Here is a 22,113-nt window from a genome sequence, read left to right as displayed (position 1 = left end):
CGCACATGTGGCCACCGCCACCTTCCGCCGTTGCTCCAAGGTATGGGTGCCAGGCAACGGCGTTGCTTTGGGGTTGGGGTGATGCTCTTCGGGGGTCTTCTCTGCTCATCTAGCCGTCTGGTGGTCTCTAAGTGCAGCCCTGAGGTGCGGGAGGCGAGGGCAAGACTTAGTGCTCAGCTGCACCTTGTGGCACAGAGTGATGGGGGAGGCCACGTGCTAAAGGCACTGCGGGGCTTGGTTCCAAAAGTGTGAGGCGGGGAGCGGGCTACCAGTGTGGTCATGCAGAAAACGTGTCCTCCGAAGTAAAGTGGCATCGGGAGGCTGAGAACTCTAGTGGCACATCTTTCTCAACTGGTCATCCAGCAGTCATCCTGGGTGCCTGTTGGGGTTCTGTAGGCCTCGATTTAGCGGAAGGGTGTCAGGGTTGCATGACTGGAGCACTGGTAGGTGAATGAGTGGGTGGGCGGGGTCAGCTTCTTGAGCATATCTGCCTCTGGCTCTGAGCCACGGGAAGCTCTTGCTTGAGCAGTTCCCTCCAAATGAATCTTCCCAGGGTTTGTTCCATTGAGGTCTTTTTTTTTTTGTCCGGCTTGGAAATAGACTTGGGGTTGGAGGCTGGAGTCATTCACCCGGCTCTGGGTGGACAGCTACTCTGTCTTGATCTTTTGTTAAATGGGAAATAAAGGTCCTTTGGTGACCACAGGGGTGATCTACGGATGTAACCAGGAAAAAGATCACTTTGGAATTATGGCCCCTTGCAGTGGGGTGTATCTGGCCACTGCTACTGGGGCAGAAGAGAGAATGGGCTTCTGAGAGAGACCTAGCCCCAGCCAGTGTGCGGGTGGGTAGTGTCAAGTTCTCAACTCGAATCACCCCTCCCAATGTTCCCCAAGCTCTGTGCCTAAAGGGATGTGGAGTCACGGCCAGGGTAAGAAAGGACATTTTAGAGCCAGGCATGCCTATAATCTTGGCTCTCAGGAGGCTGAAGCAGAAGGATTGTGAAATCAAGACCAGCCTGGGCTACATAGCAAGGCCCTGCTGCAAACAAATAAGGCAGTTATAACCACCACAGCCCCCAAAGCGACGGGCACAGGAAATACTGAGTTCCCTGTTTTGAGAGATGAGAGGGCAGAAGTGAGTGTGTATCTGAGGGGCTCAGGAACATCCTAAAATTTGATCTTTCTTCCTTCCTTCCTTCTTTCCTTCCTTCCTTCCTTCCTTCCTTCCTTCCTTCCTTCCTTCCTTCCTTCCTTTCTTTCTTTCTTTCTTTCTATGAATGTTTGATGGGAATAAAATTTAGAATGAACATAATTTTGGCGAGGAATTTCAGTCCAATGTTTTTATTCTAGCCATGAGATACTGGGACCTGGGGAAAGGAGGTGCACCCTGTCTTCCCGGAAAGCTCGTCCCACTGCAGAGCACCTTCTCAGTTCTGTAGCTTTTCGTTTGGCAGAGGGCACTCTAGACTGAGCTTTGAAGCATCACTAGGAGCTCAGCGAACGAAGGTGGCATGGAAATCTTCCAGAGAGGGCGTGTCATGAATGAGGCGCAGAGCTGGGGAAGGCGGAGAAAGAGGAAGGCTCAAGTGTCTGCAGCCCTTATGCTGACGTCTGAAATGGGAGCTGTTCTGAACCCCAAAGGTCCTTTGTGCTTTACTTGATGGTAAAGCTTAGGTCTGATCTGACTCAAGGTTATCAAGAATTTTCAACTCATTCCATCGGGGTGAATATATGGATAATCAGACATTTGCTGCATTGACCCCTGAGCTGACTCCTCACTGTCCATTGCTCCCTTTCTAGAATGCAAGTGAAGTTTGAATTCCCAATACAGTTGAGCCCGAGGGCTTTAACGAAAGGCTCTGGATAGAGCTCCTCTGGTCAAAGGTGCATCTGTAGGAGGTGAAGGCGCAAAGTGGGTTAAAGTCAAGGCTAAGGAGGAGCTTCAACATTACTCTTCAGCCATTGGGTGTTGGGAAATCCGTGGAAGGTTTCTACCAGGCGCGCCTCTGTCTCATGCCTTTGCTCTTGGCTCTCCCCTCTCTGTATGGAGGTGTGGTCTTGCTCCTTCCACGGATCTTCTCACCTGTTTCCATTTGCCAAGCACCCAGCCAGGTGCCGTGCACACTCGTCTCTTTTGAGTACCCTTGTAGGTGTATCCTGGGAGTGTGATGGGCCCTGCATCACAAGAGCTATCTGGGACTCGAAAACATTGAGTCACTTACTCAGGGCCAAATGCCAGTAAATACTGGAGATGGGATTAAAGCTTGAAGCATTTGGGTCTTCTCTGAGCTGCTTCTGGAGGAAGTCAGAGGTGTTGGGATAGGAAAGGAGCGAATTACCTTGGATGGATCACTGAACGAGGAGGTGTGACTAGGAAGGCCTTTGGGTAGCAGCGTCAGCTGAGTGGCCAGGCCGTGGATTCTGTAAACAGATGGGTGTGATATGGAGGCTGCCTAGTGCCCATACCTTCTCTTCCTGCTGACCACCACGTTTGAAAATGTGTACACCCCAGTAGCACAAATAGCTGCATCGCTGGGGGACTTGTGGTTTAGTCACAGTTTGGTCCCTTTGATATACAGTTTGTCTATTCTATCTCTCTGATTTCACTCCTAACCTGCAGGCAGGACTGGAATATAGCTTGGAGGTAATTGACTTTCCCACAGTACCCTGTTGTGTGATCTCTCTTCCCATAGAATACTGTTTAGCCTCCTGGGAGGAATAACTCTATCCATCAAAGTAATGCCCTGGGCAAGATGCTTCCTCTCCCCCTTTAGCAGTGAAGTGTAGGCACTGAAGGCCATTATATCATCACCCTTTCAGGCCTAGAAATCTTTTTCGGCTCTAACATAGCAGAGCCATTTGATTCACTGTCTGATGGTCATAACACATTTGCCTCTCAAACCCTATCTTCTGTCCTAACCCCCAAGCTGCTCAGCACTGGTTACCATCGGAAGGTTTGGCATTTTGATTTTATGCTGTTTGATTACAGTCTCTTTATGCCATCGAGCCCTGAACTGAAGGGATTTAGCAGGTTTTAAACAAGTCCTGGCCAGCGTGTCCCACTCATGGGGTATTAGGTGGTCTGCTTCAGCCGTCCCTTTCAACAATTCCAAAGCCATATGGAGATATAGCTTCAGAAGAGGGCATGGCATGTTTAAAACCCCCAAGTGTCGTATAGGGAAGGGAACAGGCTCATCCTCTGTGTGTATTCCTCACTGAGGAAAAGCATCGTCAACTCTTCGTGATGGTGGTGGATTCAAGGATTGAAGGGGATGGAAATACAAGAGGCAAGGAGGTTAGGCATGTCTCAGGATCCTTCTTTTTGAGCTAACAGAACCTCCCAGGATAATGCAAATGCATCAGCCCGTAGGGGTGCAGAGGAAGGGCTAGTAGGGTGCAGAGGAAGGGCTAGTAGGGGTGCAGAGGAAGGGCTAGTAGGGTGCAGAGGAAGGGCTAGTAGAGGTGCAGAGGAAGGGCTAGTAGGGGTGCAGAGGAAGGGCTAGTAGGGTGCAGAGGAAGGGCTAGTAGGGTGCAGAGGAAGGGCTAGTAGGGGTGCAGAGGAAGGGCTAGTAGGGGTGCAGAGAAAGGGCTAGTAGGGTGCAGAGGAAGGGCTAGTAGGGTGCAGAGGAAGGGCTAGTAGGGGTGCAGAGGAAGGGCTAGTAGGGTGCAGAGGAAGGGCTAGTAGGGTGCAGAGGAAGGGCTAGTAGGGTGCAGAGGAAGGGCTAGTAGGGGTGCAGAGGAAGGGCTAGTAGGGTGCAGAGAAAGGGCTAGTAGGGTGCAGAGGAAGGGCTAGTAGGGTGCAGAGGAAGGGCTAGTAGGGGTGCAGAGGAAGGGCTAGTAAAGTGCAGAGGAAGGGCTAGTAGAGGATGCTCTGTCTTCTGAATCATTGGAAGAATCAGAAGACTGGGAATGGGGTGAGGGGAGCTGAAGGCTTCAGGCAAGGCTTGCCTACTTCTGTCTCTCTGAAGGGTCTATCTGGTGCTTTCTCTCTGTGCTTAGGGTAGGGGTGGTTTGCAAAGCCTGAATAGCTAAGGTGATCAGATTAAAAGGGGCTGGACATTGAATGGGCCCACCTCTCCCCGCCCATGAACTTGTTTAAAATAACACAAAACACCTTTCCATTGCTTTATGTGTAATGTGCCCTATGGTGGCAGTCAGGAGCAGTATGTCCATGTATTCTGACAGGCTATAGAGATCTGCTTTTTGCCCCTTCCACCATGCTTTGACCCCTCTGCACAATAGGCACATTGTAGTCTTTTCTTTTGTTTTGCTTTGCACCCATGATTACCCTGGTGTCCTGGTGTGGGCTCCCATGTGTGTACCAGGACTACATACCTCTCATTAGATTCCCTCTGTTTTGCTCAGGCCCTGTTTGGGTACCACACGTTTCAATCCACCAATGATTGGTGCAACTCAAGATTCAACAAGGCCAGGGCCTCTATGCTCCATAAGAACCTTTTTATTGGAGTTCTGTGGAGAGTTTATTTGGATAGTTCAGGGTTCAAAGCATGGGCAGAGAAACAGTGAAAAATATACACATTATTTATGATTATTCTCACCAGATGTACTCAGGAGACAGAAGGTTCTACAGGAACAGAGTGCATGCAACAAGACAACATGGGAAAATCTGTGATACGCATGCTACACTGAGATGAGGTCATGCTGGGGTCCTCACGTTCTCTGCTTCTCTTCCTTCTTGGGGATCAGGAGGCCTGGAGGCTGCCAGGAACCTACATTGTGGTGCTGATGGAGGAGACCCAGAGGCTACAGATTGAACAAACTGCCCACCGCCTGCAGACCCGGGCTGCCCGCCGGGGCTATGTCATCAAGGTTCTACATATCTTTTATGACCTCTTCCCTGGCTTCTTGGTGAAGATGAGCAGTGACCTGTTGGGCCTGGTGAGCCATCTTCTTGGGCGTGGGACTTTCCAGGAAGGATGGACTTCCATGTCCATGTCTCGACTGACCTTAGTGTGCCCACTGCCGAGAGGCAGGACCAGTAAGCGCCTGTGGCTCTTGGTTCCCTGAATAACTAACTGCCTACTTAACTTGGCCACATCCCCATGCTGTGTCTACAATCATAGGAGGACAGAGGGGATCACAAGGCAGCTAGCAGCAGAGCCCCTGCCTGCCAGTATACGTTTCTGGTTTGTCTACTGCCTGTGAAAACCTGCAGGGACAAGGCCTGGGGATGCTGGTGACAAAGGTGTCAAATATGTCAGATTCTTCTCGTTTGGGACAAGGTAGTGCTTCTCCATAACTCCTCTGAATGTTGCCTTTCTTTGCTAAGAAGGTAAAAGGGGTACAGACTATCACCTGCCCTCCCTGTCTTCTCCCCATCTTGGCACTCCAGGTTCTCACCTCTCTTCTCCACTGGGTACTCTCAGCCCCCTGCACACCCTTAGGTCCCAGGGCTCAGGGCCTTGCCCAGGCCTCCAGTGTGCATTGCACATGCACCTGGTCTTCTGGCCTCAGGTTCCTGCTCAGGGTTTAAACTGACTTAAGATCTTGTTACTAAATGACAGTGGGGCATGGGCCATGCCACGGAGCAGGAGGACATCAAATCAGTGCCTCCCATCCATGCACTCTGCACTTTACCAAGCATCGCCTGTGACACAGCCTTGAACCTTTCCATCAAGCTTACGGCAAAGGTGGAGACTGGATGGATGGTTGATGCCAGAGCAGTTAGTTGGTGCTGTGTGCTCAGTGCAGTGGGGAATGAGTAAGACACCTGAAGTGCCAGGGGGCCGGCAGGTGCCCGCTGGTCAGGGCAACAAGCTCTGTACAGGGGGCCATAGGATTTGCTCTAGGAACTTGAGCCCGGAGTCTCAAAGGGTGCACTGGCCTCAGCTCAGTGTCCCACTAGTTTGTTTAGTTTAGAGCAGATGCCACTCTCTCCCACGATTATCCGTAAGCCAGATGGGGTGATGGGAGCCATCTTTTGAGGACTAGTGGAGACTGTGGAATATTTTTTTGAATAGGGATAGGTTGAGACAGTGTCTTGTTTTGTAGTCCAAGCTGGCCTCTCACTCGTGATAACCCCACCCCTGCTTCTGGGATGCTTGTATTACAGACAGGTGCCAACATCACCAGCTGAATGTTGAGCGTTTAAGCAGATATTAAGTAAAGACACTGGCAGAGGGTAGGAGTCCTGGGGATACTGAAGCACCTAGAGATGTCTTGGGCCTCTAGGAGTGGGGTGAAGAGAGGAAACTGAAGCATGGAGGAAGGGCGTGGTATCTGAGGATGTAGATGTGTAAGCCTGGCTAAGGAGCAGGGTGCAGGCCCCTCTCTCAAACTAATGCAGATGCCTCCTATTAGCCAAACACACTGGAGGCTGGGAGGCTGGTTGCTGTGGTCTGCAGGGCCAGTGCAAAGGCCAGGGATGGGAGCAGAGGCCCCATGGCCAGCACTGGTATCCTGACTGGAGATTGACGGTACTAAGATTCCTGACCACATCCCTGAAGCTAGGCATAACCTGACTCTCAGGGGAGATGTGGAGCTCAGAATCCAGAGAGTGGAATAGAGAACCCTCCGAGCAGGCATATAGATTCAGGGGCTGGAGTTACGGAACACCGTGCTCCCCAGCCAGAGAGAAATGAGGACACTGGCCCCTGGTCTGTCTTCTGGGCCCCAGGAGGAAGACTTTGTGAAGGCTGGGGAGGTGGACAGTCAGGTGGGGCTGCTGTGGGCTGCTATTAGCTGAAGGGCTTTTGAAGCTAAGTGCATGGCTGTCTGGTTCTGTAGGCCCTGAAGTTGCCCCATGTGGAGTACATTGAGGAAGACTCCTTTGTCTTCGCCCAGAGCATCCCATGGAACCTGGAGCGAATTATCCCAGCATGGCACCAGACAGAGGAAGACCGCTCCCCTGGTAAGGTCCCCAGTAAGCCTCCAGCCTCCACTTGCTTTGCTCTGCCCGTCCTCTTCCCAACCCACCTCAGGGCTCCAGAGTCTGCACTGACCTCTCTGTGCTCTCTGCATTGCTCCATGCAGAAATGCAAGAGTTTTCCCTCAAATGCCCCTCTCCTCCAGCTTCGCATCCGTGTTGGCTTCATCCCTTCCTGTCTTAGTCAGTGTTCTATTGCAGTGAAGAGACTCCATGACCACAGCAACTCTTATAATTTAACTAGGGTTGGCTTACAGTATCAGAGGTTTAGTCCATTATCGTAATGGAGGGAAGGATGACAGCAGGTAGGCAGACATGGTGCTGGAGAAGGAGCTGAGAGGTCTACATTTTGATCCACAGGCAGCGGAAGGAGATTGCCACATTGGGTGTAGCTTGAACATATAAAACCTCAAAGCCCGCCTCCACAGTGACACACTTCCTCCAACAAGGCCACACCTACTCCAACAAGGCCACACCTCCTAGTAGTGCCCCTCTCTATGGGTCAAGCATTCAAACACACGAGTGTATGGGAGCCATGCCTATTCAAACCACCACACCTTCCATCTGGATTGGACCCTCTTGCTTCACTTCTGCTCCAGGAAGAGCCTAAACCCGACTGACCCACTATTTGTGCGATACCCAGCCTTGTAGACAAGGACAGACCCCTCAGCAGGACAGACACAATTCACATCAATGGCTCCCATTTAGATATCCCAGCTCACCTTGCCCCTATCACCAGTATCATCAGCTTGCTGGAGGTTCCCTGCATCTGTCAACAGTCTACCTAGTGTGTCTTGCTTTCAGAGATGGAGAAAGAGACTTGGGAAGGTGGTCTGGATCTGGTAGGACTGTGGGTGACATCGAATTGAAAAAGGGGAACCTGCTTTGGAAAAGGATCAGAGGTTCTGTGGAGTGTGAAGTGTCTGTCCCCTTCAAGTATGTAAGGAAGGTTAATGTATTGCTTAAATCGACGGGGCATGGATTTGGGAAGATGGATGGAGGCTGGCAGCTGGGAGTGTCTGAGCTTCTCAGGCTGCTGGGTTAGTTATGCAAGCAGCCAGGGTAGCCCCCGAGGGTGGCCACAGAGCTCTCTGTGCCAGCCACAAGCGGGGAGGGGCAATCCAAGGTTCCTTTTAGACCTGTACCTCTAAAATACCTACTAGGAACTGAACTTGGCCTGAGGCCTGCTAGGAGGTTCTCAAAGACTTAACTGTATGCCCAACCCCAGGATGAGAACTCTTTAACGATTCATTTTTTGTTTTAATATGTGTGTTTTGTCTGCATGTATGTATATGTATCATGTGCCTTGTGTGCATATATCTACCATGTGCAGGCAGTGCCCGCAGAGGCTTTGAAGAGCGCATTTGGTCTTCAGGAACTGGGGTTGTAGATAGTTGTTGGCCACCATATGGGTGCTGGGAACTGAACCAAATTCATCTCTGAGAGCAACAAATGCTTGTAGCCATTGAACCATCTCTCTAGTGGCCCAGGCTGGGAATTTGTGAGTGTGGCCACCTTGGGCTCCTCCTTCCTCTCCTCCATTCTCCTAGCTCTCCTTCTATAGGAACCAGACATGTGCTACCCTCTGCAGGCCCCTCCACCAGGCCTGCACAGGCACACACACCCCCTAAGGGTCTCATGTAGTGCTCACTCCATTCCTGTTTCTTGAAGAATCTCACCCACTTGGGAGGGAAGGTGCAGGTGTCAGGTTCATGGCGAGCTTCCCACCCAGACTCAACAGGGGAAGAAATAGCCCATGGGCTTACCAGGCCCTTGCAGGTGCATCTGTGGACTAGGAGCCTGTTTCCTCCCTGGGAATGTGTCAGGCAGCCAGGATGTCAGGCAGTCCTGCTAGTTTCTTTCTGTCTTCTCAGTCCTTGCCTTAGTAAGCTGGAAGAGCATATGTTTGGGAGGTTGGCTTATCTTATACCATAATATTGTGTTCTGAATGGTCCTATTGTTTTACATGGAACTGGATACCTCAGTTTACCTCCTGGTTCTGTCATTTACTAGCTACAGGTCGCAGGCAGCTCCCAGCCCTCTCTGTGCCACCCACTCCTTGCTGTAAGATTCAATAGCATGCAGCTTGGGGAGATTTCCCATGAGCCGTCTAATGCGTGGGGTGGCAGACAGCTCTGTACATGAGCAATAGTGTTAACCCAGGAACTGTTCTCCTCACTCCCACAATGGCTGCCATGGGAAGATGGAAGCAGCCAGGTGGAGGTGTATCTCTTAGATACCAGCATCCAGGGTGCCCATCGGGAGATTGAGGGCAGGGTCACCATCACCGACTTCAACAGCGTGCCGGAGGAGGATGGGACACGCTTCCACAGACAGGTGAGTGTGACTCTCACTTCATCTCAGAGGTGGGTGAAGGTGGGCAGAGGTACCACCCCTGGAGCATTATGTCAGTACTGCCATCATTGGGGTGCTATGTCAGTCTGTCCACACCCTCTCACGTGATCCCCGTGTTGATTGATCAGGCGAGCAAGTGTGACAGCCACGGCACCCACCTGGCAGGTGTGGTCAGCGGCCGGGATGCTGGTGTGGCCAAGGGCACCAGCCTGCACAGCCTGCGTGTGCTCAACTGTCAAGGGAAGGGCACAGTCAGCGGCACCCTCATAGGTGAGTGACTCTCTGGGTTCTACCCAGCCAAAGCTTAGCAGGAAGCAAGGTCTCACTGTCAGGCAGTCTCTGTCACGCACAGTTTAGAGAGATAGAGTTGGGAGGGTCCCGAGATCAAGAATGCAGGTGGGAAACTGAGGCTTGGGAGGGGGTGGGGCTCAGTCCAGCGGGTCTGTGGGTGAGTACTTCCCCACAGTCTGCACTGCTCCCTTGTCAGTGCTCTTACAGTGTTGTCACATGTCACCTGCAGTAGATTTGCAAAGCCCCAAGGTGGTAGAAGCCAGTTTTCCCATCTGTGTGTTTACCACCAAGTTGGGACACCTTCTTGGTGGGGGAACTGCCATGGATCTTTCCAGATGTTTGCAGGTTATTCCATTAGTCCACTCCAGCAGGGACCCAGAAGCCTAGAACTTCAGTATGTAGGTAGGGAGAGGACGTGAAGTAGTGCTGGCTCACTGTACCTCAGCATGCTGGGCACAGAGTGCGAGGCTTGGCATGTGACCCCGAGGCTGGCATGAGATGATGGCTAAACAGTAAGCCCAGCCAGTGCTCCGGGTGGGAGCCTGCCAGCATCTGGGGAAGGAGCTGCTAATGGCTTGACTGCCACCAACCAGTCAGATGCTGGCCCTGAGCTGACCCACACAGGATAAGGGAACCAGCTTGGCTTATCAGTGGGACTTCAGTTACCTTTGTTTGTTTTAGAATTATTTTATGATCATGGATGTTTTGTCTGCATGTGTGTATGTGTACCAGGTACTGGGAACTGAACCCGGGTCCTCTTCAAGAGCATCAAGTGCTCTTGACCACTAAGCCATCTTTCCAGCCACATGCTTGGGACTTTAGAGCAGTCAGCCACTGACACATTTAAAGCAATAGCTTCTGTCCCATCAGGAGGCTCTCGTGTCTGTCCCACCCACTTATTGATCAACCTCAGTCCAGCTTGCCACCACTGAAGGCCACTGTGTAGAAAGAGACCGCTCATTTCCCGGAAGTCCTCACCCAGGCTGGGCTCTGGCCTCTGGAGGGCTTCGTGCAGGAGAACTGCCCCTACCAGTGTGTAGAAAGCCCCTAATGCAGTCCAGGGTGGAGTGGGCTCAGCATGAAGGAGCTGGTACTCCAGCCTTAGGCTCCTCTGTATGAAGCTGGGGGCAGGGGTGTAAGGGTCTAAGCTCAGGTCTACAGAAGCTAGAGGCCATTTGTAATCACGAATGTCACCAATGCTTCTGTGTGCACTTCGGTGTCCCTTACCTCCTCCTGGTGTGAGGGGTCTCACCAACCAACACTTAACATATATGGTCCTGGTCTCCAGTTCCCACCTCAGCCACGGGGACACCTGGATCCAGAAGGTTCTGAGAGGTTGGCTGGTTCACACCGTGTAACAGAACAGGAGCCTGAAGAGGAACGAAGCTGTTAGGCCAGGCCAGCTGTGGTTAACTCAGGTCTCTAGATTACAGGCCAGCAAGGGTTAGAGTTAAATAGAGCAGGCCATTGGCAAAATTGATCTTCACACTCATTCAGTGTGGGGGGACAGAGTGTTGCTGATGTTGGGGGATGACGTCTTCGTAGTGGAGAGTCGTGGGCGGTGCTGTGGAGTCTTTAACTCCCGACTTGATATAAATAGCACTTGCCCTGTTTATGCAGGGTAGATTGGCAGCTTGTGAGTGGGTGCCAGGGTGGTCTCTGATTATTTTGGGAGCAAAACTTCAAGTGTGGTGAGAGGGCCTCTGAGCAGTCCTCAGAGGCACGTGGAGGTTTCTGAAGCCTGAAGCTGTAAAGGAGGTTCTCTCATTTCTGGAGGCCTAGGAATTTTCCGGAAAGGCATAAAACAATGTCTGGTGAGGATCCTAGTAGCTTGCATTTTGGTTCTCTGAGAAGCTGGAGAAGTTAAAAGTGGAGGAAATGTTTCCCTTTTTTAGGGCTAGTGGTTTTTATTTTAAATCCATTATTCATTTGACAAATTCATATGTGTGTATATTTTGGTCATTTTACTCCCCTATTATCTTTTCTTACCTTTCTTACCCTCTGATGAACCCCTCTTCTTTCCAATTAGTCTCCCACCGATTTTCCTGTCTCTTGTTTGATAGCATGTTTTGTGACCCATGGAGTTTCAGTACAGTTGCTAGCAAGAGTGTTATTTACAGGAACATGAGCAACTTAACAGTGTACCTCTGAGAAAAAAAACAACACCCTTGCCCCAGAGAGCAGTAACCTCCTAGTAGCTCCTTTAGGGTGGGCTTCGTGAGTCCCTCTGTCATCTATGATAGAGCATTACCACCTGGTGAGGTAACATGGCTACTGTCATGAGTCCAGTGTCCTTGTCACGTTCAGAAGACAGCAATTTGCAGCACTGTTGCCACCCCTGGTCCTTACATTCTTTCTTTCCCCTCCCCCTCCCCCTCCTCCTTCCCCTCCCCCTCCTCTTCCCTCTCCTCCCCCTCCCCTCCCTCTCCCCTCCCCTCCTTTTCCTCCCTCTCCCCTCCCCTCCTTTCCTTCCCCTCCCCTCCCTTCCCCTCCCCCTCCTCTCCCCTCCCCCTGGTGTTCCTTGAATCCTGTAGGAGAAGGGGTTGATAAGGATGTCCTGTTATGGCTGAGCATTCATGGTCACTTCTCCTCAGAACTTTGAGGTGAGGCTTCTCACACCAGGAAGGGGCAAGGGGCAGTGATGTGGACACAGGGGTGTAGGTGACATCTGGAACTACAACCGACCCAGTTATGAGTCTCTTTGTTAACTGCTCTCCACTTTATAAAGACCAAACTTGAGAGTAGCACAAATCTGTGGGTACCCACATGAACATTTAGTAGGCGGTTTAATAATATGATCATTTAGCAAAGCCAGTGGTGCTGTGTTTGCCCTGGGGCCTATGATCTTCCCAGCCACCCTTTTTTGGCCAGGTTTACAATACCCTTCAGTGGAGTGAGCCTCAAATCCAACCAGAAAGTGGTTGTTTACCCACGTGATAGCCACACCAGTGGGCACTTGCCGCTGGCCAGGTTTGAACTGAACTCAAAGGTTTACAGCTGGGTAAGCCTGTTGACTTCTATCTTCAGCCAGCCTGCAGCCTTCGACTGTGAGAGCTCGGCAGCAGGGAGCAAGCTTCCAACTCAGTTCTAGCTTGCTTTCTCCATGTTCTAGGTAGGGTTATCTAGAGTAACCTAACTTATAAAACGAGTCTCTGTCTCTCTCTCCATACATGTGTGTGTATGTGTATGTGTGCACGCACGTGTGCGCATGTGTGCATGCTTGTGTGATTTATTGGAATGAGTTACAAGTCCAGCTCATCCAACAATGCTGTGAATGGGAAGTCCAAGAATCCAGGAGTTCCTCGGTCTGTGAGGCTAGATGTCTCAGCTGGTCTTCACTATATCCCAAAGAAGCAGGCTCTAATGCCAGCAGAGGGGTAGACTTGCTAGCAAGGTGAGAACGAGCAGGCCAAGAGCAAAAGCTGCCTTCTTCCATGACCTTAGATAGGCTTCTCAGCAGACGGCATGACCCAGATTAGAGGTGGGGGTTTCCCAACTCAAAAGATCTGGATTAAAGGTGTCTTCCTACCTCATGCATCTGGACTAGAAGCTGACAATCAAGAATAGCCATTGCATCCTGCAACCAGTGTGTGATATTTGCAGAAATAATGCAACTAGAAATAATCTAGTTCTGGGGAACACTCAGCTCCTTCAGTTTTGAGTCTAAATTTAATCTAGGGGCAGAGTTATTCCGTTCCTCTTGGGATCCGTTGCTTTCTTTCAAGGCATTCGATAGATTGGGTAAGGACCATCAGTGTTATGGGAGCTATCCACTTTACTCAAAGAAAGTGAGTAAATGACTTATATATCAGTCATACATGAAATACTTCTAAGGCAGCAATCAGATAGGTTAAGCATCCGAGCACCAAACCACCACAAAATAACGGATCACACTGTGTCTCTGAGGGGAGGAGCTGGAGGAGGAATGTATATCTCTCTAGCAGGTGACCTGGGTGATTTTTTGCAGGCCTGGAGTTTATTCGGAAGAGTCAGCTAATCCAGCCCTCGGGGCCACTCGTGGTTCTGCTGCCCCTGGCCGGTGGGTATAGCCGCATCCTCAACGCTGCCTGCCGGCACCTGGCGAGGACTGGGGTGGTGCTGGTTGCAGCAGCTGGGAACTTCCGGGACGACGCCTGCCTCTACTCCCCAGCTTCTGCTCCAGAGGTAGGTGCTGAGCTCTTCTGTCAGAACGAGGGAAGATGGCCCCCTTGCTGACCGAGCTGCCTGGGCTGAAAGTGCTTAGAGCCCCCAGACCAGAAGCCCTGATGGGACTCATGCCTTCCCCATTCCAATGTCTGTGGGAAGCTGTGACCCAGGCAGCCATACCTATGATCCTGGCCATCTCTTTCTCCCTTCCCCCTCTCAGGACCTGGGGCCTTATCCAGTCCCTCTTCTGTCCCTTGGAAGGCAGAATAGCACCCTCAGTGGTCTCCCCACCCCCTCTGCTTCCCTAGATCACCCACAATCCCCTGAGCCATTTATGCATCGGACCCACTGTCCTGTCCAGTCCCTTACCCTCCCCCACCCATTGACCGGCTCCCCACCTATAACTGACCCTAGCGAGATTGGGGAGGACTGCTGCCCCCAAAGCCCTCATATGATGAGCTCATGTAATTATCTACCATGTCTGGGGCTGTGGCAGGCGCATTCTGGGAGAGGCCTCTCTGGAGGCATTGACAGTCCAGTGGTCCCATCCTTATCTGGGGGACACCTGCAGAGCATCTGCTATGCAGTGAACGATTAGTGCTGAACGTGTAGAAGGGGGGGGCACCTGTCCCCGTTCAAGGCTTCATGGAACCGAGCCTTCCCTCCCTGACCACCAGAGCTTACCAGCTGCTTTATTTAACATTGCTGTCTTGCCTGCGCTAGACTTTTTATGGTACCATGCAGCTTGATAGTAGGCCCCTTTTCCTACCCGGTCTCTACCCTAGAACCTGGGCTCCACGGGGATTCAGGAAATGGGGTCTGGAAAATGTTGGGGAGCCCTGGAGGAGGTGAGATGCAGAGCCCCCCAAGAAGCTGCATTTCTCACAGGTGATGGGATTTCAGGGGGCCACAGTGAGAACTGTGGGAACTGGAGTTGGCTAGTCCAGAGGCAAGACCTGCCTCTCCCATTGCAGCGCTGGGCTTTCTCTGCTACCCACTCCTTTACCATGCCAGGTCATCACAGTCGGGGCCACGAATGCCCAGGACCAGCCAGTTACCTTGGGGACTTTGGGGACTAATTTTGGACGCTGTGTGGATCTCTTTGCCCCCGGGAAGGACATCATCGGAGCGTCCAGTGACTGCAGCACATGCTTCATGTCACAGAGTGGGACCTCACAGGCTGCTGCCCACGTGGCCGGTGAGTCACCACCCCACCATCATCCTGCCACCATAGCCCTTTGACAGGCAGCAGGGTCTGTGCCTGACCTTCTGGGTCAGCGCTTATGCCCGAGGGCAACTGTGAGGGGGAGCAGACAGGGCCTCCTGTGGTGAGCAGCTTTGCTGGTGTGGTGCAGTGTCTGAGGTAACTCACTTAAAGGAAGAAGTGTTTATCTTGTCTCATGGTTTCAGAGGGCTCAGCATGGTCATTTGGCACCTTTATTTTAGGGCATGACATGGTGGGGAGTGTGTGGTAGAGCAAAACTGTTCCCCTCATGTGCCTAGAAAGCAGATGGAAAGGGTACCCCCCACCATGCACTCCAATGATGTTTGTATTAGGACAGACCTCCAAAAGTTTCTGTGTCCTCCCACAGACTGCCGACCAAGCCTTCCATATATAGGCTTTTGGGGAGAAATTTAAGAATCAGATTATCACAAGGCCCTGTAAATGGAGTTTAATAAACTCTATTATTTATTAATATGACCTGGCCAGTCCCCCAATCCTATGGATTATTTAATCAGCTCTTGCACAACTACTGAGAATTACCCTTGAGTCTGTTTTACTAATCGCTAGACTGTCTACTTTCTAGCTGTGGTACCCAAGTACCTGCTGTTTGAATCTCTCCTGGGCTACTTCTGCTCCAGCCGTCCCATCTGGAGGTTTCGGGGGCGAGGAGGGGGGCATTTCACTGGAGCATGCGCTCCTGGTCCATCATGTCTAGTGGAGACCTCCTGTTCCCTCCATCTTCCTCTGCCTTCACTCTTCTTTCTTCTTTGTGGTCCCTACCTGCAACCCCCAGCCCCGTAACTGAATCTCTCCCTCTCTCTATTCTCCCCAGTCATGGGCTGTAGCAGCTTCTATTTAATTGATAGTTTTAAACGGGGGAGCAAAGTTTACATAGCACCACTGTGAGGATCTTGTTGGGGGCAGCCAGATCTTAGGGGGGGGGCAGCACTTAGCATTTGAATACCTAGCAGCACCAGGCCAACCGCCAACAATGCCCTGAAGGACACTGGGTCTACTAGGGAAGGATACACAAATGGATGGACCAGAAAGCAGTTGGAGTTCTCCTAGTTGTTCCTGATGCGTGTCCTGGCAGGAGCCCTATATTTTGGGAAGCAGGGCCAGCCACCGCCCTCTGTGACTCTGTACCTCCAGGCATTGTGGCTCGGATGCTGAGCCGGGAGCCCACACTTACCCTGGCCGAGCTGCGGCAGAGGCTGATCCACTTCTCTACCAAAGACGTCATCAACATGGCCTGGTTCCCTGAGGACCAGCAGGTGCTGACCCCCAACCTGGTGGCCACACTGCCCCCCAGCACCCATGAGACAGGTGAGCAGGATGGCAGGGAGGGTACCCAGCCCCTGCCCTGGCCTCACAGGAAGGTTTTCTTTCCTTAGCTGCAGTTTGAGGGCAGAGACTGAAAAGGCTTGATGGTATTTTCCTGGGAAAACAGCCAGCTTGAAGCCTCTTTTCCTGCCATCAACTGAGGCAATCCCTAACATCTCTGGCGGGTGCTCCCTCCACCCTAAGACCCCACTCATCTGGGCCTTGTTGCAGGCGGGCAGCTGCTCTGTAGGACGGTGTGGTCGGCACACTCGGGGCCCACTCGAACAGCTACAGCTACAGCCCGCTGTGCCCCAGAAGAGGAGCTGCTGAGCTGCTCCAGCTTCTCCAGGAGCGGGAGGCGTCGTGGTGATTGGATTGAGGTGCCCGACCCTGTCTGTGTGTCTGTCTACCCCTAACCAGTCTTAGCCTACACTGAGTTTGGCTGGAGAGCAGCACCTGACCAGGAGAGCCAGGTCCTAAGGATAGCATCTGTGAAATGTCCCAGGCTGGGGCTGGAGCTGGGGTATTAGCCACCCATTGTCTCTGCTGGAAGCTTTATGATGGAGATGCCTGGAGATAGAACAGTCTGCCTCAGGCCTGGGCAAATGACTCCTGTCTAGAGTAGTGGGGATAAGCAAGATGCTGAGGGCTCCAAGGGTCCCAACTAGGTGCCCGTGTACCTCTGTCCCAGCCCCGTGCTCTTTCTCACTGGTTCTTTTTTTTCTCCAACTCTCAGGCCATAGGAGGCCAGCAGGTCTGCAAGGCCCTCAATGCATTTGGGGGTGAGGGTGTCTATGCCGTCGCGAGATGCTGCCTGGTTCCCCGTGCCAACTGCAGCATCCACAACACCCCTGCAGCCAGAGCTGGCCTGGAGACCCATGTCCACTGCCACCAGAAGGACCATGTTCTCACAGGTAGGAGTCTAGTCCAAGCTGTGAAAAAAGAGGCCATGTTGATTCCAGACCGTGGTCCTCCTGAGCCTGAGACCTGGGGCCCATTTTAAGCCGGTCGCCATCTTGTCCACGTAGTGGGATCCTCTTTTTCCTTAGCTTCCGTCTGCAAAAGAGGGTGATGATGGTGGGGTGATGCGGAGCATAGGGAGGGGGTGCCCGGCACTGTCCAAGGGAAGGCTCTGAGGTGTGTCTCTAAGGGGGTGAAACTCAGTTTGAATTCTGCACTCAGTAGTGGGATCAAGTTCCTTACCATCCTGTGCTTGGTTTCTTCATCATTAAGTGCAAAGGTGCATGCCATGCATGTAGCCTGGTGCTGGGACAAGGCACATCAGCTCTCCTTGTCACATCACTGCCCTGACTATGTCAGAAACAGTCCCAGGCAAGTAGTAGAGGTCACCGGTAAGGACCTTGCATGCTGTTAGGGGATGGTGGCTCTCCGGTCAGGAGGAGGCCACAAAGTCCTGCGTGGATGGAGGATACATGCTGGGCAGGGCTTGAAGGGCTGGGAAATCCCTGGGGAAGGCTGGCTCAGTGGCAGATTCTGGTGGAGTACAGGCTGGGGAGCCACAGAAGGTTCTGGAGTGAAGGGTGGGGTTGGCAAAGCCCAGGCACAGAATGGATCTTCAGGGAGGCAGATGATCCTAGTGGGTGGCTGCAGCCTGGACCAGGCAAGGCTCCCTGGACCTATTGGTTGCATCAGTACTGGGCTCTCATTTGCTTTTCTGAGTGTCAACAGCTAAGACCCAGGGCATGTGTGGAGCCAGGAGAGCCTTTGACCTTCCCTATCTGCAGCCTAGCAGAGATCCACTTATCAGCTAAGCAAGCCAGTGGTTCTCAACCTTCCTAATGCTGCGACCCTTTAATATAATTCCTCATGTTGTGGTGACCGCCAACCATAAAATTATTTCCGTTGCTACTTCATAACTATAATTTTACTACTGTTATGAATCGTAGTGTAAATATCTATGTTTTCTGATGGTCTTACGTGACCCCTGTGAAAGGGTCATTCTATCCCCCCCAAAGGGGCCTTGGCCCACAGGCTGAGAACTGTTGAGCTAAGGAGCTACCCCTCTGTGTAGAGTGGCTCTACTGAGCTCCTGTAGCTAGGGCAGAGAGAACTGTAGTCCCTAACACCCTAAGATGCAGTCCTTGCAATAAATAATTTATCTGCTAGGATGACACACACGGCCTCGATCATCTTCATAGCATCTCTATGGGTGCTCTCACACTCTCAATGCTACAGAAGGGCACCTAAGGCTTAGCAGAGCCTCGTGACCACTGTGCATGGTTCTGTAGCTAGTGGTGTGTCCCTTACTTCCAAGACTAGAGTCCCAGGTCCCATGCAGACCTGGCTCAAATCATAACTTTTGGTGGTAGGACGGGGAAGGGACTCAAAGAGGCTCTGAGTACCTCAGGCTGAGGAGCCCTGTACCATGCCCTCAACCCCCTTCTCTGGCTGGAGAGACGGTGTATTTCTTAAGAAAGTCAGTTTCCAAGAGGTTGCATGGCTCTCCCACAGCCCCCCAGACGGTCAGTGGCAGAGGTGAGGATCCAGGGATCCTGACGCCAGCACCATTTCTACTCGGAGCTGTCTCTCTTTCCCAAGCTTCAGACTTAAAAGAAAGAGCGTTAGTTGGGACCAGAAAGACAAGAAGTCCACAAAATTACAGAGTCTGAGCTGCATGTTCTCTGTTCTAGGCTGCAGCTTCCATTGGGAAGTGGAAGACCTTAGTGTCCGGAGGCAGCCTGCGCTGAGGTCCAGACGTCAGCCTGGCCAGTGCGTTGGCCACCAGGCGGCCAGTGTCTATGCTTCCTGCTGCCATGCCCCAGGGCTGGAATGCAAAATCAAGGAGCATGGGATCTCAGGTCCTTCAGAGCAGGTGAAGGAGTTGGGGGTGGTTGGGTACGTTGGTCTTGTGTGTGTGTGTGTGTGCTGCCCTGTGTTGAGGGGGTCCATGTGTCAGGGTAGCAGGATGAGTTAGGCAGCTTTTCCTGTTGTAGGCACAGCATGTGTGCATTTGTGTATGGCAGGCAGGCAGGCCTGGTTTCACTCTGGTCCAGTTAAACAAGGCTTGCTGTCCACCCCTGCTGCTCTTTGAGAGCAGGTGTGATGGTGGCAAGCGGGGAAAGAAAGCCCGTGTGTGCCTGAGCACTTTCTGATTGGTTATTTACCAAACAAACCTGTCGGGAGGCTGCCGAGGCTCTGCAAAGTCTGGACACAGTGTTCCAGATGCTGAACAAGTGAAGGCTGAGGGGAAGGAAGAGTCCTGGGAAGAGTCTGAGGCCAGTGGCTGGCCTTTCAGAGCTTGAGGCAGGAGTATCCCTCCTCTATAAAGCTCTGGGGGCGGCCAGTGTGAGGCTAGACGCTGCTCTGCCAAGGGGAATCTCAGCTCCACTGTATCAGTGAGCACAGGCACCCAGAGAGGCTGGCTCCTGGCTGGGCGGAGGTGCCTGCTTGGCCCACCACGAGTGTCCATTCTGGTGGGAGAAGACAGTAAGCAAAGCAAGTTCCAGAGTGCCAAGAGGCTAACGTGGAGGAAAATGGAGCAGGCAGAGGGGTGGGTTGAGACACCATTACACAAGCTTAGGATGACAAGCCATGGGGCCACCACTAGGAACAATGTTTCTGGCAGAGGAAACAGCTAAGGCCAAGAGGGGTGATAGGATCATCCAGGCCCCTGCACTGCTCCAGGTCCAGGGGGTGAGGGCCTAGGATGGAGTGGGAGGTAGGGAGAGATTCTGTAACCAGAGATGCATGTAGGTGATGGGGAAGAATGGGTTCAGGGTTTCTGTTGAGCCTCTGAACTACCACTAAGTAGGATGGATGGCTGGGGAGGCACCGACTTTGGGGATGTGAAGGTGGCTGAGTTAAATGTCTGCCCTGGGTTACTGTTGGGTGCACCCCTGCTTGGGTCTGAGAGGCGTGGAGCTGGCTTAGACAGCCACAAGTCTCAGACATAGGCCGTCTTCCTCACTGTCCTTCTCTGGACTCTGGCAGGTCACTGTGGCCTGCGAAGCAGGATGGACCCTGACTGGATGCAATGTGCTCCCTGGGGCATCCCTCACTCTGGGAGCCTACAGCGTGGACAACCTGTGTGTGGCAAGAGTCCATGACACTGCCAGAGCAGACAGGACCAGTGGAGAAGCCACAGTAGCTGCTGCCATCTGCTGCCGGAGCCGGCCTTCAGCAAAGGCCTCCTGGGTTCAGTGACAGCCTCAGGCAGGGATGGTGCTTGAGGCTGGGTGCAGAGATATGCCTGCATGGCTCTCTTGTAGCCAAAGGTGGGGAGATTCTGCGTGGGAGAACTTGGTGTCTCACCCTGGGTACCCATTCCTGGTGTATGGAAGCACCTCCTTCACGGTCAGGGGGCCTGTGCTTGGCTTTCTGCCATCAGACATTAAGCTGTAGCTGGCTCTGGCCAGCTGCTCCAGTGTACCAGAACCTGAGGATGCTCGCTGCAAGGCCTCAGTTCTCAGGCCTTAGGGTGTATTTGTCTTTCAGGAAGATCATAATGGACAGAGATCCTTGGAGGTTCAAAGACCAAGTACCAGACTGGAAAATTGAGTCTGAAAGCCACAAGGACAGTCAACTCACAGCCAGCTCACATTGCAGACACCATTTTGGGCTCCCTGATTAAATGCAGATCAGTTCTGCACACCTCCAGGGGTGGATCCAGCTGTAAGGCCATACCTATATCTTCCAGATGTCCTCATCTGCTGCAGGGCTTTGGCCCTGCTCAGGATAATGTGCTATGAGCCCTCATCTGACTCTCAGTTTGTACTGGAGAACCATACAGGACTTACCGCACCTTACCCCATCCACTACCATGTGCACTGACTGGCCTCATTTTATGAAGGAAGAGACAGGACCAGAGAGGCGATGTCACACAGCCAGTGATGTCAGGACATAAATTCAGAGTGGCTGGCCCTGAATAATGCCAGGCTGGGCAGCGAGAGGACAGGCTATGGCTTGCTCCTGGACCTATACTCCCTTAGCCCCAGTCCCACAGATCAGGTGGAGACTGGAGTGACAGAGGGCGACTGTACCAAGGCCACACCAGCTGACCAGCACACCTCTATCCTTTTGAGCTCTTCTGTCTTTTTATAGTAAGCTTCCTCCACCTGTGTTGCTTTTGTAACTTGATATTTATGCAGGGTTTTGTAGTTTTTATTATGTAGTGACTTTTCAGAATAAAAGCAGCTGATGTGACTGACTGCATCCGACTCAGAGGCTGCCTGCTTACCAGGTGCAACTATCTGCCAAATGGTGGGGTGCCCAGGCCTGCAGTGGGCCCATTCTAGGAATGCAGCAACTGTGTTCCTGTAGCCTCCTGATGATTCAGAGTACTTTGTCCTGTGCCCGCTTCCTCCAGCATTATAGACTTGTTGTAGGGCCTACCAGCACTCCTAGCTCCCAACACTTCTGCCATCCTTCTGGTGGGGTCTCAACAGTATTTATGGACTCTTTCACTCATGATTCTGTGGTGTTTCTGCAAGCAGTCTATAGTTGCCCCTGATTTGAAATGAAGTATGCTCTCAGATTTCTTCCCAGAGTGCAATGTGCAAATATCCCAGTCATGCAGTGTGGACCCCTTGGGGTCACTGTCTTAAGCATGGTCTCCCTCTATACAGTCTACACAATGGATCTGCCAAGTCTCCAAATGGTTTTCTGCACATCAGTGTCATGCGTGGAAAGCACTGTAGCTGACAGATGCTAACGGCTCAAATGTCACAACAGTGGCTGGCATCAGAGCCACTGGCACCTGTGCCTTCAGCGTCCTCTGCCTGTTCCCTCCACAGCAGTGACCATCAACTGGTTGGTCTGATGCCGTATGTGGACAGTTGGCTCCTGCAGATGTAGGCAGGTATTCACCTAGACTGCGCAGGAAGGGTTTGCCCTACAGGGAGGGGGAAGATGCAGTAAAGGGGGTGGGA

General features: G+C 52.2%; 2 protein-coding genes across 2 annotated transcripts in view; one reads left to right on the top strand and one right to left on the bottom strand.

Moving 5' to 3' along the window:
• The window catches only part of Pcsk9 (proprotein convertase subtilisin/kexin type 9), a 21,992-nt gene extending 591 nt beyond the window's left edge, over nucleotides 1-21,401 (top strand). Inside the window, exons 1-12 of the mRNA NM_153565.2 lie at nucleotides 1-40; nucleotides 4,707-4,898; nucleotides 6,747-6,870; nucleotides 9,089-9,222; nucleotides 9,369-9,510; nucleotides 13,499-13,695; nucleotides 14,692-14,875; nucleotides 16,055-16,228; nucleotides 16,457-16,605; nucleotides 16,962-17,139; nucleotides 18,877-19,058; nucleotides 20,177-21,401. The exon at nucleotides 1-40 is cut by the window's left edge and continues 591 nt beyond it. Of these exons, the coding sequence (NP_705793.1) occupies nucleotides 1-40; nucleotides 4,707-4,898; nucleotides 6,747-6,870; nucleotides 9,089-9,222; nucleotides 9,369-9,510; nucleotides 13,499-13,695; nucleotides 14,692-14,875; nucleotides 16,055-16,228; nucleotides 16,457-16,605; nucleotides 16,962-17,139; nucleotides 18,877-19,058; nucleotides 20,177-20,389 (1,909 nt within the window). The 3' untranslated portion in view covers nucleotides 20,390-21,401. The remainder of the gene's footprint in view (nucleotides 41-4,706; nucleotides 4,899-6,746; nucleotides 6,871-9,088; nucleotides 9,223-9,368; nucleotides 9,511-13,498; nucleotides 13,696-14,691; nucleotides 14,876-16,054; nucleotides 16,229-16,456; nucleotides 16,606-16,961; nucleotides 17,140-18,876; nucleotides 19,059-20,176) is intronic.
• Usp24 (ubiquitin specific peptidase 24) overlaps nucleotides 17,122-22,113 on the bottom strand; it is a 130,634-nt gene continuing 125,642 nt past the window's right edge. The window contains exon 69 of the mRNA XM_006503177.4: nucleotides 17,122-17,281. Within this exon, the coding sequence (XP_006503240.1) occupies nucleotides 17,225-17,281 (57 nt within the window). The 3' untranslated portion in view covers nucleotides 17,122-17,224. The remainder of the gene's footprint in view (nucleotides 17,282-22,113) is intronic.

The sequence above is a fragment of the Mus musculus genome, chromosome 4 (genome assembly GCF_000001635.26).
Source record: "Mus musculus strain C57BL/6J chromosome 4, GRCm38.p6 C57BL/6J".
NCBI lineage: Eukaryota > Metazoa > Chordata > Mammalia > Rodentia > Muridae > Mus > Mus musculus.
This window is presented reverse-complemented; position numbering and strand designations above follow the sequence as displayed.